The 16,421-nt window shown below is 46.7% G+C and overlaps 1 protein-coding gene across 2 annotated transcripts in view; it reads right to left on the minus strand.

Moving 5' to 3' along the window:
* LOC140359293 (dual specificity calcium/calmodulin-dependent 3',5'-cyclic nucleotide phosphodiesterase 1A-like) overlaps positions 1-16,421 on the minus strand; it is a 268,008-nt gene that overhangs the window by 182,050 nt on the left and 69,537 nt on the right. For both annotated transcript variants that reach the window (XM_072444154.1, XM_072444153.1), the window contains exons 5-6: positions 15,065-15,131; positions 4,977-5,093 (exon numbers count right to left, since the gene is read on the minus strand). In XM_072444154.1, coding sequence (XP_072300255.1) covers positions 4,977-5,093; positions 15,065-15,131 — 184 coding nt within the window. The remainder of the gene's footprint in view (positions 1-4,976; positions 5,094-15,064; positions 15,132-16,421) is intronic.

Below are 16,421 nucleotides of genomic sequence, written 5' to 3' on the forward strand. Positions count from 1 at the left end.
TGTGACAAAAACGATGATTTCAGTCTTGTCTGAGTTCAGCTGGAGAAAGTTGTTTTGCATCCACAAACTGATCTGTTGGATGCAGTGACAGAGTGAATCTACTGGTCCATAGTCACCTGCCGATAGTGAAACATAGATCTGAGTGTCGTCTGCATCATTGTGATAGGACACATTTTCACTGCGTATCAACTGACCTAACGGCAGCATGTAGAGGTTGAACAGAAGGGGACCCAGGACTGACCCTTGGGGCACTCCACAGGTCAGGGTCATGTGGTCTGAGACACAGCTACCAATTTCATCAAAGTACTTCCTGTCTTCCAGATAGGACCTTAACCAGTTTAGGGCAGTGCCAGTGATGCCCACCCAGTCCTCTAGTCTCTGTAAGAGGATCCCATGATCGACAGTGTCAAAAGCAGCACTCAGATCTAACAGAATTAAGACTGAGGCTTTGCCCGTGTCAGTGTTCAGGCGGATGTCATTCGTCACCTTGACAAGAGCAGTCTCAGTGCTGTGATGAGGTCTAAAACCTGACTGAAAAACATCAAATGAGTTGTTTATTAAGAGGAAATCTGTGAGCTGTTGTAAACGACCTTTTCAAGGACTTTGCCCCAAAAATGGCAGATTAGAGATGGGCCGGTAATGACTCAGGACTGCGGCATCAAGACTGCTCTTCTTTAGGAGAGGCTTTATGACCGCAGTTTTCAAAGACATTGGGAATGTTCCAGATTGAAGCGACATGTTAACTATGTGAGTGAATGGTGCTAACAAACTGTTCAGCACAGACTTTAGAAATCTGGTGGGTAACACATCAAGGCAACATGTAGATGAACTCAGACTGGTGATGATCTCATGGACAGTTTTGTCAGTTACTGGTGCAAAGTGAGTCAGCTCTAAATGTCTTGGTGGTTTTAGGGTAATTTTTTGCATTGTGGGATTTATAGCATTTTTAATGCCCTGAACTTTGTCATTAAAGAATAATGCAAACTCATTACACTTGATGTGGAAATGAGTTCTAACGGCAGCTGAGCTGGAGGGTTTGTTAATCTGTTTACTGTGGCAAACAGGACACGCGAGTTGTTACTGCAGCTTCCAATTATTTCAGAAAAATATCTTTCCCTAGTTCTACATAAGATTATGTTGTACATGTTCAGCTTTTCTTTGTAAATCTCTTTTTGAACCTGGAGCTTTGACTTGCGCCATTTCCGTTCGGCCCTGCGGCACTCCCTTTTCTGTGCCCTGACCGAATCATCATTTCTCCACGGCGCCTTCTGCTTATTTTTAACCATTTTAGCCTTTATAGGGGCGATGGTGTCCAGATCATTCAAAACACTAGATGTAACAGAGTTCAACAAATCATTTACATTAGAACATGAGACATTTTCAAAGTTTATCATTTCCATAAACAGTGCACCTGTGCCATCACTTATGTGTCTCCTCTGAACAACTGCAGGACCAACCGGAGGTTTGGGAGAAACAGACAGGTCAAAGAAGACACAGAAATGATCAGACAGAGCAACATCGATCACATTAACATTTGAAATATTTACCCCCTTTGTAATTATGAGATCTAGAGTGTGTCCTTTGCTGTGGGTGGGGCCTCTCACATGCTGAGTAAGACTGAAGGTTTCAAGGACAGCATCAAGCTCTTTAGCATTTCTGTCACAAACATTATCAACATGCACGTTGAAATCACCTGTAATGACCAAACAATCAAAGTCTGTGCATACGACTGAAAGCATCTCAGTAAAATCCTCAATAAAACTTTGGCAGTGCTGGGGAGGCTTGTATAAAACAATGAAGAGAATGGATGGAGATCGTTTTAGCTCCATTTTAAAGGATACATACTCAAATGATGAAAACACCCCAAAAGACAACCTGCGGGTAATTATTTCATCTCTAAAGACAGCACAGACTCCACCCCCTTTTTTGTTTTCTCGTGTTTCAGATTCAAACTTAAAGTTGGGTGGAGCAGATTCTATCAGAACTACATTTCCTGTGTTTTTGTCAAGTCATGTTTCAGTTAAAAACATAAAATCAAGATTATAAGAAGAAATACAATTATTCATTAAGAGAGATTTGTTACATAAGGATCTGACATTTAGCACAGCAAGTTTCAGACTAGTTTCAGTGGGACTGGGCTTTATCTTTTCACAGGGAATATGAATCACATTTCTCAGATTGGGCCTGACTCGCATTTTGTTTTTCCATCTGTGTGATGATGTGACTACAGAAATAGCACTAGGGGGGGCTCTTTTTACATAGGGCCCCGGGTTGGTTTGATTTTTAATGTGACAATAAGTCCCGGCAACGCTGAGACCCAGTGCATCCTAGCTATAGGAGATACCAGGTGAAAGGCGAGGTTGGATGGGTGGTGGGGCTTTTGTAGCCAAGGAGAGTTTGGAGAGGCGAAGGGGGGTGGGTGGTGGGGCTTTTGTTGGTGTAGTCGGCATAGCCCTTGCTATATTGGGCGTGAGTGGAGCCATCTTAATGCCTGATTTGATCAGACTTTCAAAATGGCTGGGAAGGCCCATGGGTGAGAGTGGAGATGAGAAGGAGAATGATGAATCTTTAGTGGGAGTAGATGTTGCAGGGGGAACCCAGGGCTGGTGTGAAGGCAGTGGCGATGACAGGGATGTTGTTGGGCTTGTCACAGATGGGTCCAAGGCCTTTGAAGATTGTTCCTTTGCTGGAGGCGGTGGAGGTGAATGTGGAGCAGCTGGAGCTGAATCCTTTGCTGGTGAATGTGGAGCAGCTGCTGATGAATCCTTTGGTGGAGGCTGAGGTTGTGGTGCTTTTGATGTTGAAACATTGGCTCGGTCTCTGGCTGATGGAGCAGGAATTCTTCTCTCATTCCTCTCTTCTCTAACTATCTGCTCAGGACCCTGTCCAGGCCCAGTCCAATGCCTCAGAGCGTGGAGCAGGTTCTCTGTCAGCACCCTCACTCCACCTCTGCATAGGTGGGGGCCATTTCTCTTAAACAGGTCCTCTCGTTTCCAGAATAGATAGAAGTTCTCAATGTAGTGTAGTCCTCTCGGGAGCACTCTTTGGACAGCCATGTGTTCAGCTGAAGAAGCCGGCTAAACTTGTTTATGCTCCTGTCGATGTTTGGAAGAGGTCCACTTATGAAAGTTTTGATTTCCATTTTATCAAGCACGTCAAATAACTTCAAGAAGTCTTTTTTCATAACTTCAGTCTGTTCCCGCCGCATGTCCACTGCACCCACGTGCACAATCAGCTGTTTATAAGTATTATAAAGTTTGTGTAAAGTACTCCTCATGTACAGAGTATAAGTATTATAAAGTTTGTGTAAAGTACTCCTCATGTACAGAGAATAAGTATTATAAAGTTTGTGTGAAGTACTCCTCATGTACAGAGTATAAGTATTATAGTGTTTGTGTAAAGTACTCCTCATGTACAGAGTATAAGTATTATAGTGTTTGTGTAAAGTACTCCTCATGTACAGAGTATAAGTGTTATAGTGTTTGTGTAAAGTACTCCTCATGTACAGAGTATAAGTATTATAGTGTTTGTGTAAAGTACACCTCATGTACAGAGTATAAGTGTTATAGTGTTTGTGTAAAGTACTCCTCATGTACAGAGTATAAGTATTATAAAGTTTGTGTAAAGTACTCCTCATGTACAGAGTATAAGTATTATAAAGTTTGTGTAAAGTACTCCTCATGTACAGAGTATAAGTATTATAAAGTTTGTGTAAAGTACTCCTCATGTACAGAGTATAAGTATTATAAAGTTTGTGTAAAGTACTCCTCATGTACAGAGTATAAGTATTATAAAGTTTGTGTAAAGTACTCCTCATGTACAGAGTATAAGTATTATAAAGTTTGTGTAAAGTACTCCTCATGTACAGAGTATAAGTATTATCAAGTTTGGGTAAAGTACTTCTTATGTTTAGAGTATAAGTGTTTCTAAAATACTCCGTATTCAATTAAATTTATTTTTGTAACGCCCAAAAATCACAACAACAGTTGCCTCTGAGGACTCTTATGTACAGAGTAGTAAAGTACTCCTCATGCAGTACTCCTCATGCAGTACTCCTCATGCAGTACTCCTCATGCAGTACTACTCATGCAGTACTCCTCATACTGTACTCCTCATGCAGTATTCCTTATGCAGTACTCCTCATGTAGTACTCCTCATGCAGTACTCCTCATGTAGTACTCCTCATGCAGTACTCCTCATGTAGTACTCCTCATGCAGTACTCCTCATGCAGTACTCCTCATGCAGTACTCCTCATGCAGTACTCCTCATGTAGTACTCCTCATGTAGTACTCCTCATGCAGTACTCCTCATGTAGTACTCCTCATGCAGTACTCCTCATGTAGTACTCCTCATGTAGTACTCCTCATGCAGTACTCCTCATGTAGTACTCCTCATGCAGTACTCCTCATGTAGTACTCCTCATGCAGTACTCCTCATGCAGTACTCCTCATGTAGTACTCCTCATGTAGTACTCCTCATGTAGTACTCCTCATGCAGTACTCCTCATGTAGTACTCCTCATGCAGTACTCCTCATGTAGTACTCCTCATGCAGTACTCCTCATGTAGTACTCCTCATGTAGTACTCCTCATGCAGTACTCCTCATGTAGTACTCCTCATGCAGTACTCCTCATGTAGTACTCCTCATGCAGTACTCCTCATGTAGTACTCCTCATGCAGTACTCCTCATGCAGTACTCCTCATGTAGTACTCCTCATGTAGTACTCCTCATGTAGTATTCCTCATGCAGTACTCCTCATGTAGTACTCCTCATGCAGTACTCCTCATGCAGTACTCCTCATGCAGTACTCCTCATGTAGTACTCCTCATGCAGTACTCCTCATGTAGTACTCCTCATGCAGTACTCCTCATGTAGTACTCCTCATGCAGTACTCCTCATGTAGTACTCCTCATGCAGTACTCCTCATGTAGTACTCCTCATGGTGGCGGTCAGCAGAGGTCAGAGTATGTCTTACCCTGTAGCGGCTGATCAGGTCGTAGCGTGTCAGGAGGTCATACACCAGGAACTTGAGGGCGTGGTCTCCCGTGGCATTTTGGAACGAGAACACGTCAAATGACCACTGGTCCACTTCCTGCAAAAAGACAAATACATCACCATAAAGTGTCTTCTGTCCTGTCTCACCTTCTGCACATACACATAGAACGTCCTGTCTTTGCAGTGTAGGATATGCAGATGTCCTCCCCCTGTTGCCATGGTGACAGGAATGCGGGCTAAAGGTGTTATCTGCTGTCCGCGTGGAGTTTTACGTCCTCCAAAGCAGAGGACGTGATAGCGACAACAGAGACGCTCTGAACTTTGAAAATAACTTTTCATCAAATGACTCCTTTTGGATTACAGAGAGAAACGATCTCTCCAAGACAAACGCTCGAATGGTAAACAGACTATGCGGTTGTAGTAGACAATCATCCGATTGCAGAAGTTGTCCACCAGATGACTTTACATGTACATATTGTGTTATCATGTTTTACATGTAATTTTAACTGTTTCATAACTTGTTTTGCAGATAAATTTCACCTTTTGTGTAACTCTTGTGGCCTTTGGTAAAGCCGAATGGGGGTCTTCCTCCAGACCTCGTCCTCTTATCAAGCTGACTCAGCGGCTGATTGGCTGAAGCTACGGCGCCAAAAACCCCCGCAGGGGTAAGTCAGAAAGACAAAAGAGTTACACCAAGTTCCATCCGAGCTACAAAGAGAGTTCCATCCAAGTTTCCTTCGAAGCTCGACCCTCCATCCAGGGTCCCAACAGCAGGTCCATGACACCGGGCCTTGGGAGCAGGCCTCGGGCCTAGTTAGCGTGAGCGATGCTACGCTACGGGACAAAGACTTTTCCAAGAGAAGCTAATGTTCCCTCCCGGAACTAAGAAACCTGTGCCCGTTTTTAAAAACGTGATTGATGCTGCATCACGCAAAATCAAGCAAGGACCTTTTGCAACTTTCCAAGTCCACAGCCTTTAGACCAGCCACATCTGTGGAGCAGCACGACGGCCTTTTCATCTGGGGAACACCTCAGAGCCAAGGAAAACGCCTCAGAGCCAAGGAGAACGCCTCTGAGCCAAGGAGAACGCCTCAGAGCCAATGAGAACACCTCTGAGCCAAGGAGAACGCCTCAGAGCCAAGGAGAACGCAGATCGCAGAACCTGATGCAGTCCTTCTTTTGCCAGACACCGTTAGAGCCGAGCTCCAGAGCAGCCCTGCTCTGGCCAGCGTGTGGACTGAGCTGCAGCGTGACCCCTGAGTGACCCCTGAATGACCCCTGAGTGAAGCCTGGAGGCGACACGAATGACACGCAGGCCCTTGGACCCGACGCTGGCCCTTGGACCCCACGCAGGCCCTTGGACCCCACGCAGGCCCTTGGACCCCACGCAGGCCCTTGGACCCCACGCAGGCCCTTGGACCCCACGCAGGTCCTTGGACCCCACGCAGGCTCTTGGACCCCTCGCAGGCCCTTGGACCCCTCGCAGGCCCTTGGACCCCTCGCAGGCCCGTCTCAGGATCACAGCTTCTGGTGAATTTCATCTTAGAGTTAACTCTAACACACACCTAGATAGATCTAGAACCATCATGTCTAGTTTATTCTATCTGTTATCGACTCATTTGCATATTCCTACTTCATCTTTACTTGTTTAATTATTTGGTCATTAAATCTTCATAACCCACACTTGGTAAAGTGTTCATTAATTTCCAGAAAAGGTCAATGTCACGGTTACGTTCTCAAACCTTTAGATCAACAAGCAAATTCATTTCTAATTAATTAATTAATCTAGATATCTGATTTTAGAGTTGTTAAATTGCCGATTATCCGGCTGGTGCCCCACTCTTCTCTTAAAAATACGATTCAAACTTACCCACACTTATGCAGTGTGTCATGTTTAAATTCTTGAACAATTCTTTAATCAATATCAACCTGAATGCCCCGCCCCCTTCACAAGTGGGTGGACATTCATAACCTTACAGTACTTGTACTAGTATGTTACCCTACAGCAGTATGTCTCATTTTCTGCACACACATAGAACCGGGGGAGGGGTCTTTGGTTTGTTGTTCATGAGGATAAAGCTTCTCACAGGGGCCCTCCACTGGGGGCCTCCACTAGGAATGGACTTACCTCATCTTTATGATCTTATTACATTTATGATCAGGTTTTGGGTTCAGTGCTTTTTATTCCAGCATGAACCCTTTTGTTTGCTATTTTTTTTGTGTTCTTGTGGTTCTCGTGGTTCTCGTGTTTCTCGTGTTTCTAGTGTTTCTCGTGGTTCTCGTGTTTGTGGTCCTTCTGGTTCTCGTGGTTCTTGAGTTTGTGGTTCTCGTGGTTCTTGAGTTTGTGGTTCTTGTGGTTCTTTTAGTTCTTGTGATTCTTGTGTATCTTGTGGTTCTTGTTGTTCTTGTGTTTGTGTCTGATGTGAACCACTCTGAGGAACCCTGACCTGTGGAGGAGATTGGAACCTTCACATTCAGCTCCATTAGACGTGTGGAGCTCAAGAGGCTCTGGAAGAACAAGAAAGAACAAGTTCTGTCTCTTATTGAAGAAAATAGGATTGATTGACATTTGGAGGGAAATGAACCCCATAGCACGACAGTGTACACATTTGTATAACCCACATACGATCTATTCCAGAATAGACTACTTTTTTGTTCTCAATAAAGATAGATCTAAAATCACTGAGGTAGATATAGGCACAATAGACCCTAAGTGATCATGCTCTACATTTCTGTAGATTTGGAGGAAAGAAAATATCCAACAACATTAAGATTTATCTGGAGGAAAATGCGACTGGGGAAACATCTCCGTCCATCCAATGCTCCCGAAGCAGTCTGGAGAGGAACATTTTAGCCTTAGCAACGGCAAAAAAGAAACAAAGGGAGAAAAAGCTAAATGATTTCCAAGAAAAAAAAATAATTATCAAAGGAAATTCAATCAACATTTGAATCCTTTTATTAAAAGCATTTCTCAAAAATTTCCAGATGATAAAGAGGATGATGTAAATCCTTTCGGGACCCTCTCAATGTGAGGTGGAGTGAGGGTGCAGAGGAGGGGTGAGGGTGCAGAGGAGGGGTGAGGGTGCAGAGGTGGAGTGAGGATGCGGAGGAGGAGTGAGGGTGCAGAGGTGGGGTGAGGGTGGAGAGGAGGGGTGAGGGTGCAGAGGTGGGGTGAGGGTGGAGAGGAGGGGTGAGGGTGCAGAGGTGGAGTGAGGATGCAGAGGAGGAGTGAGGGTGCAGAGGTGGGGTGAGGGTGGAGAGGAGGGGTGAGGGTGCAGAGGTGGAGTGAGGGTGCAGAGGTGGGGTGAGAGTGGAGAGGAGGGGTGAGGGTGCAGAGGTGGAGTGAGGATGCAGAGGAGGAGTGAGGGTGCAGAGGTGGGGTGAGGGTGGAGAGGAGGGGTGAGGGTGCAGAGGTGGGGTGAGAGTGCAGAGGAGTGAGAGTGCAGAGGAGGAGTGAGGGTGCAGAGGAGGGGTGAGGGTGCAGAGGTGGGGTGAGGGTGCAGAGGTGGAGTGAGGGTGCAGAGGTGGGGTGAGGGTGGAGAGGAGGGGTGAGGGTGCAGAGGTGGGGTGAGGGTGCAGAGGTGGGGTGAGGGTGCAGAGGTGGAGTGAGGATGCAGAGGAGGAGTGAGGGTGCAGAGGTGGGGTGAGGGTGGAGAGGAGGGGTGAGGGTGCAGAGGTGGAGTGAGGATGCAGAGGAGGAGTGAGGGTGCAGAGGTGGGGTGAGGGTGGAGAGGAGGGGTGAGGGTGCAGAGGTGGGGTGAGGGTGCAGAGGTGGAGTGAGGGTGCAGAGGTGGGGTGAGGGTGGAGAGGAGGGGTGAGGGTGCAGAGGTGGGGTGAGGGTGCAGAGGAGGGGTGAGGGTGGAGAGGAGGGGTGAGTGTGCAGAGGTGGGGTGAGAGTGGAGAGGAGGGGTGAGGGTGGAGAGGAAGAGTGAGGGTGCAGAGGTGGAGTGAGGGTGCAGAGGAGGGGTGAGGGTGGAGAGGAGGAGTGAGCTCTACTTTACGGCACATACTCTTTCAAGCACAATTTGACACACTCTTTTATAAATGAGGCTCCATGAGATCATCACCAGTCTGAGTTCATCTACAGCTGCTCCATGTGTGACCTCCAGATTTCTAAAGTCTGTGCTGAACAGTTTGTTAGCATCACTCACATAGTTAACATGTCGCTTCAATCTGGAACAGACGAGTCAGATCTATGTTTCACTGTCGCAGGTGAATCTGGACCAGTGGATTCACTCTGTCACTGCATCCAACAGATCAGTGTGTGGACCGGCCTCCTGCTGGTGCCAGAGGGCCTCCTGCTGGTGCCAGAGGGCCTCCTGCTGGTGCCAGAGGGCCTCCTGCTGGTAACAGAGGGCCTCCTGCTGGTAACAGAGGGCCTCCTGCTGGTGCCAGAGGGCCTCCTGCTGGTGCCAGAGGGCCTCCTGCTGGTGCCAGAGTCAGTGTGTGGAGGCAAAACAACTTTCTCCAGCTGAACTCAGACAAAGAGAAAGTGTCAGCGTCGCCTCCAGAGTCTCGCTCTAAAACCTACAAATCAAGTGATAAATCTAGAGGTAATAATGGACTCAGACTTGAACTTTAACACATCAAATCAATGACATCAGCAGCTTTTTACCATCTAAAAAACATTGCCAAAAGTGTCCAAGTATAGTGTGTTAAGTACAGTGTGGTAAGTACAGTGTGGTAAGTACAGTGTGGTAAGTACAGTGTGGTAAGTACAGTGTGGTAAGTACAGTGTGGTAAGTACAGTGTGGTAAGTACAGTGTGGTAAGTACAGTGTGGTAAGTACAGTGTGGTAAGTACAGTGTGGTAAGTACAGTGTGGTAAGTACAGTGTGGTAAGTACAGTGTGGTAAGTACAGTGTGGTAAGTATAGTGTGGTAAGTACAGTGTGGTAAGTACAGTGTGGTAAGTACAGTGTGGTAAGTACAGTGTGGTAAGTACAGTGTGGTAAGTACAGTGTGGTAAGTACAGTGTGGTAAGTACAGTGTGGTAAGTACAGTGTGGTAAGTACAGTGTGGTAAGTACAGTGTGGTAAGTACAGTGTGGTAAGTACAGTGTGGTAAGTACAGTGTGGTAAGTACAGTGTGGTAAGTACAGTGTGGTAAGTACAGTGTGGTAAGTACAGTGTGGTAAGTACAGTGTGGTAAGTACAGTGTGGTAAGTACAGTGTGGTAAGTACAGTGTGGTAAGTACAGTGTGGTAAGTACAGTGTGGTAAGTATAGTGTGGTAAGTACAGTGTGGTAAGTACAGTGTGGTAAGTACAGTGTGGTAAGTATAGTGTGGTAAGTACAGTGTGGTAAGTATAGTGTGGTAAGTACAGTGTGGTAAGTATAGTGTGGTAAGTACAGTGTGGTAAGTATAGTGTGGTAAGTACAGTGTGGTAAGTATAGTGTGGTAAGTACAGTGTGGTAAGTACAGTGTGGTAAGTACAGTGTGGTAAGTACAGTGTGGTAAGTACAGTGTGGTAAGTACAGTGTGGTAAGTACAGTGTGGTAAGTACAGTGTGGTAAGTATAGTGTGGTAAGTACAGTGTGGTAAGTACAGTGTGGTAAGTACAGTGTGGTAAGTACAGTGTGGTAAGTATAGTGTGGTAAGTACAGTGTGGTAAGTACAGTGTGGTAAGTACAGTGTGGTAAGTATAGTGTGGTAAGTACAGTGTGGTAAGTATAGTGTGGTAAGTACAGTGTGGTAAGTATAGTGTGGTAAGTACAGTGTGGTAAGTATAGTGTGGTAAGTACAGTGTGGTAAGTATAGTGTGGTAAGTACAGTGTGGTAAGTATAGTCCAGGTCCCTTTCATTAAAATAAAGGAAAAAGGAAAGTGTGGTCAAGGTGGACCCGGTGTGGAATTGGCAAGTGCCAAAGCCTCTTCCTCATAAATCCATTCATTTTCCATTCATGTTGACCCTCGGCGTTGCAGGATGAAGCAGATCGTATTCCACGTTATTCTCTCTCAGGCAGAATTTCACCAGTTAAAAAATGTTGCATTTATTGACCACTTGCGCTGAGTTGTCGTTGAAGACAGAGACTTGTGGTTTGGTTGATCCGTGGCGAGACGTCTGGAGCCATGACACCATGTTCAGTAGAACTTCAGTATAATAGCTCATGGACGCTGGTTTGGGGACGGTTTTGGAGCAGGGAGCGATGTGCATGGTGAAAATAAGCAAAACAATTTATTTTTTAAATGAATCATTATTATGATGGATGATGGATCCATCTCTTGTTGCTGTTGAGTTTTCTATATTGTGTATGTTTCTGAGAAGCTCTTCTGACCTTCAGACGTCACCAGATGCGTTGCTGGATGTGACTTGTCACGTGTTTACCTTTGTCCTGGAGGTCTCCTTTAACTTTTGAACCCTTCATGACGCGCTCCTTCTCTTCTTCATTATCAGACCTAGTGGTTCATCAGCTTCGTTGGCCCAGGTGATGTGCTCTTCCTATAGTGATTTAAACTCTTCTGGAGGAAGACCTCCATATCATCTCCTTCCTTGCTTTCTGGAACCCCCACAAGTCTGATATTATTCCTGCTTGACCTGGATTCCAAATCCAGAAACTTGCTTGCGATATTGTTGTTCTCCACCTGGAGTTTAACCCTTTCACCTTATGCAGCTCCTCTATAATGTCCAAGATGTGTTGTTCTGCCTCAGCGATGTGCACACCCCCTCCTCCTGCCACTTTCTGCTCCAAAAGAGAATCTTCTTGCAGAATGCTGCTCTGACTTCAGCTCTCGACGACGCCAAGTCACGCTGCACTTCAACAACATGACCACCTGTTGTAAAGTTGTTATGTGTCTGTGCCGTGCAGGTCCTGGTGATCTCATGTGTTTTTCACCTTCTAATGTTACCAAAAGTACTGGGCTATGCTGTTGTGGCAGTTTCGGGTTGTGCCAAAATTCGCCATCCAGTAGGTGGCGCGAAAGCGTATAAAAGCGCCTCGTCTTCTTCTCTCTCTCACTGCGGCACGTGCATTTCCGCTCCTGTGTACGCCCTGTCCTCGCGTCACCAGGCTGTAGTATTCACTCTATTGACAAAACTAACCATCTTAGTCTATTGCTTAATGCGTGTATTGTTTCAGTGCCGGCGTGTGGCTTGGCCCCGTCGCACACCGCTTCATCGCGCTCGTTGTCCGTCGCTTTGGTGGCTGGCACATCTTGAGAAGCTGGGGTCCGATGTGTCGTAGCCGGCTATGATGCGGTCAGCCATCACCGGTCAAGGGTGCGCGCTCAGCCGTTACAGAAAGTAGGTGCTGCCTCGGTACGCAGAATGACAACATGTGTGTTTGAGCTAATTCTACCTTCTTTACGGAAAGCTTCGGGGTTGAGCCACCGGCCCGTCGCTGCCTTGCCTTTATGCCTTGTCTTTACTCCTTTACTGTATTGCCTCTTTTCTTTGTTGTCACTGTGTCCCTTCTGTGTGCTCCCTGCCCTGTGCCGTGGGCCGGTGTCATGTGTGGACAGCGACGCTGAAAAGATTCTAATTCAAAGGACTGTTTTACATTCACAACAAAAGTTAAAGGTGGAATGGACGATTTTTTTCAGCATTTTTTTTTATCATATTTCCTCGTGGCGTGGATAAATCATTAGTCCTGCCACGTGTCAATCATAAAACGCACCTACCGCTCACCTGCAGCCGCGTGCGGTTCGTCCCCACGTGCCTAAGCACATGGATCTATCATAATATAGTTCCCTCAGTGTACGGGGCAAAATGAAGACGGAGAAAGACAGTTCGAGCTGACGCAGAAGTGGACAGAAATCTACGGGAGACGAGAGATGCGATGTGATCCGTTGCGCTAATAAACAAACGCACGTGTGTGTTGTATCAGTCCGCACGGGGGAGTGGCATGAGCACGGGGGAGTGGCATGTGCACGGGGGAGTGGCATGTGCACGGGGGAGTGGCATGTGCACGGGGGAGTGGCATGTGCACTTCCGCTTGCGTTCTCAAATCGCCGAAAAATCGTCCATTGCGCCATTAATATATATATATATATATATATATATATATATATATATATATATATTTATAATAAATCAATGTAACGTATCTGAATGAACTCCTTTTTAATCAATGGAATGAACCTTAAAGCGTCTTTAATGTTTTTAATATGGTCCTGGGCCCATTAATGTCCAGGTGGCGTTGTTGGTATTTTTAAAACGTGTGTCAGAGAGCGTCTTCAGCGTCTTCAGCGTCATCAGCGTCTTCAGCGTCTTCAGCGTCTTCAGCGTCTTCAGCGTCATCAGCGTCATCAGCGTCTTCAGCGTCTTCAGCGTCTTCAGCGTCTTCAGCGTCTTCAGCGTCTTCAGCGTCTTCAGCGTCATCAGCGTCTTCAGCGTCATCAGCGTCTTCAGCGTCTTCAGCGTCATCAGCGTCATCAGCGTCTTCAGCGTCATCAGCGTCATCAGCGTCTTCAGCGTCTTCAGCGTCATCAGCGTCATCAGCGTCTTCAGCGTCATCAGCGTCATCAGCGTCATCAGCGTCTTCAGCGTCATCAGCGTCTTCAGCGTCTTCAGCGTCTTCAGCGTCATCAGCGTCTTAAGCGTCTTCAGCGTCATCAGCGTCTTCAGCGTCTTCAGCGTCTTCAGCGTCTTCAGCGTCTTCAGCGTCTTCAGCGTCTTCAGCGTCTTCAGCGTCTTCAGCGTCATCAGCGTCTTCAGCGTCTTCAGCGTCTTCAGCGTCTTCAGCGTCTTCAGCGTCTTCAGCGTCATCAGCGTCATCAGCGTCATCAGCGTCTTCAGCGTCATCAGCGTCTTCAGCGTCTTCAGCGTCTTCAGCGTCATCAGCGTCTTAAGCGTCTTCAGCGTCATCAGCGTCTTCAGCGTCTTCAGCGTCTTCAGCGTCTTCAGCGTCTTCAGCGTCTTCAGCGTCATCAGCGTCTTCAGCGTCTTCAGCGTCTTCAGCTTCTTCAGCGTCTTGCGTCTTCAGCGTCTTCAGCGTCTTCAGCGTCATCAGCGTCTTCAGCGTCTTCAGCGTCTTCAGCGTCTTCAGCGTCATCAGCGTCTTCAGCGTCATCAGCGTCTTCAGCGTCTTCAGCTTCTTCAACGTCTTCAGCGTCTTCAGCGTCTTCAGCGTCTTCAGCGTCTTCAGCGTCTTGCGTCTTCAGCGTCTTCAGCGTCGCGTCTTCAGCTTCTTCAGCGTCTTCAGCGTCTTGCGTCTTCAGCGTCTTCAACGTCTTCAGCGTCTTCAGCGTCATCAGCGTCTTCAGCGTCTTTAGCTTCTTCAGCTGCACCGCTCGTACGCCGCACTGTGTTATAGTTAGTTAGGATGATAACTTATTTGAAGTTTTCCAGTCAGGGTTCAGAGCCCACCACAGCAGGGTCCAGAGCCCACCACAGCAGGGTTCAGAGCCCACCACAGCAGGGTTCAGAGCCCACCACAGCAGGGTTCAGAGCCCACCACAGCAGGGTTCAAAGCCCACCACAGCAGGGTCCAGAGCCCACCACAGCAGGGTCTAGAGCCCTGGTACCAGTTTGTTAATGTAAACCAGAGCTCCTCCCCCTGTTCTAAAGTAACTTACGGTGTGCCTCAGGGATCAGTACTGGGTCCAGTTCTGTTTACTCTTTACATGCTGCCGTTAGGTCACATGATCAGGTCACATGGCATTAACTTCCACTGCTCTGCAGACGACACTCAGCTGTATTTATCAATGAACCTGATCAGAGCGATCAAGTAGACAGACTTAGTACTTGTGTGAAGGAGATAAAAACCTGGATGACACTAAACTACCTGCTTCTTAACCCTGAAAAAACTGAGGTCATTGTGCTGGAGGTCATTGTGCTGGAGGTCATTGTGCTGGAGGTCATTGTGCTGGAGGTCATTGTGCTGGTCCTAAACATGTACGAGACGCTCTATCTGAGCAGATAGTCTCACTGGATGATGTCAGTGAAGCCTCCAGTTCTACTTCCTCAAGAAACATGGATCTGCTTATGTTAATTCAATCAGCGTTTGAACAGAAGCTGCGTGTTCAAACATGCTTGATGTCAAAACACAGAGCAGTTCAAAACATTCAATTTCTATTTAGCCTCTTTAGTGTCTGTACCTGAGAATGTGGTGTGAGCTGAGACGAGCCGTACCTTGAGTGCGCAAATTGCAGTGGGTGGGTAGGTCAAGCCAGCCATGTTGGATGTTCTTCTGTACATTCTGTAAACAGGCATAATAAAGAAACGTCATAAATAATAAATTCATTATTGTATGGCGGATTTGTACTGGTCAAAGGAACTATTAATGGAAGTGTGTTTACTTTGATAAATGTATATGCTCCACCAGGAAGTGACCTCACTTTCTATACTGAAGTTATAGATCTGATACAAACCACTCTGAGGGAACCCTTGTCTGTGGTGGAGACTGGAACTTACATATTCATCCCACATTGGATGTTTCAAGCTCAAGGCAAGTTTATTTGTAGAGCACATTTCACACACAAGGCAATTCAAAGTGCTTCACACAAGAGGAAATTACAAAAATCACAAATCACAAAGACATGAAAGAGAAGAGAGCAAAGAAAATCCTTTCGGTCAAACACGGCAACAAAACGGTTTTAATCTTAGATTTGAACATTGTCAGAGCAGAACCTGGCACCAGCAGGAGGCCGGTCCATGTTTAGTCCTGACTCTGGCACCAGCAGGAGGCCGGTCCATGTTTAGTCCTGACTCTGGCACCAGCAGGAGGCCGGTCCATGTTTAGTCCTGACTCTGGCACCAGCAGGAGGCCGGTCCATGTTTAGTCCTGACTCTGGCACCAGCAGGAGGCCGGTCCATGTTTAGTCCTGACTCTGGCACCAGCAGGAGGCCGGTCCATGTTTAGTCCTGACTCTGGCACCAGCAGGAGGCCGGTCCATGTTTAGTCCTGACTCTGGCACCAGCAGGAGGCCGGTCCATGTTTAGTCCTGACTCTGGCACCAGCAGGAGGCCGGTCCATGTTTAGTCCTGACTCTGGCACCAGCAGGAGGCCGGTCCATGTTTAGTCCTGACTCTGGCACCAGCAGGAGACAGTTACAGTCTAATCTACTGGAGACAAACACATGGATAAGTCTCTCCAAATCTGGTTTAGACACTATTCCTGTTCCGGTGAGTGTATTGTGTTTTCAGAGTTGTTTGTTCCCTACTTTCTATTGTTAATCCACAAATTATACACACTATTTTAGCCTCATAAACACAACAGTGAAAGTTTGATTGCTCCACAAACAATCCGGACCTTCAGACATTTCACTTTTATTCAGTATTTTTTGGATTAAAAGCTCAGGCTAACCTCAGCCTAAGCTAGCCTAGCCGCTAGCGTCATGGCTGGATCTCCTTCTACCTTAACTTGCTCAAGTTGTCATATGTCGAGTCAGAACCCTGAGGCTCTTTCTCTGACGACAGGTGCGTTAAGTGCAGTGAAGTGGTAGCTTTGGTTGCCAGGGTAACGGAGTTGTTTAGAGGAGCTAAAGTC

This window comes from Eucyclogobius newberryi, unplaced genomic scaffold (assembly GCF_026437365.1).
Source record: "Eucyclogobius newberryi isolate DKJ021-1_F unplaced genomic scaffold, fEucNew1.0.hap1 SCAF_14, whole genome shotgun sequence".
In the NCBI taxonomy this organism is placed as follows: domain Eukaryota; kingdom Metazoa; phylum Chordata; class Actinopteri; order Gobiiformes; family Gobiidae; genus Eucyclogobius; species Eucyclogobius newberryi.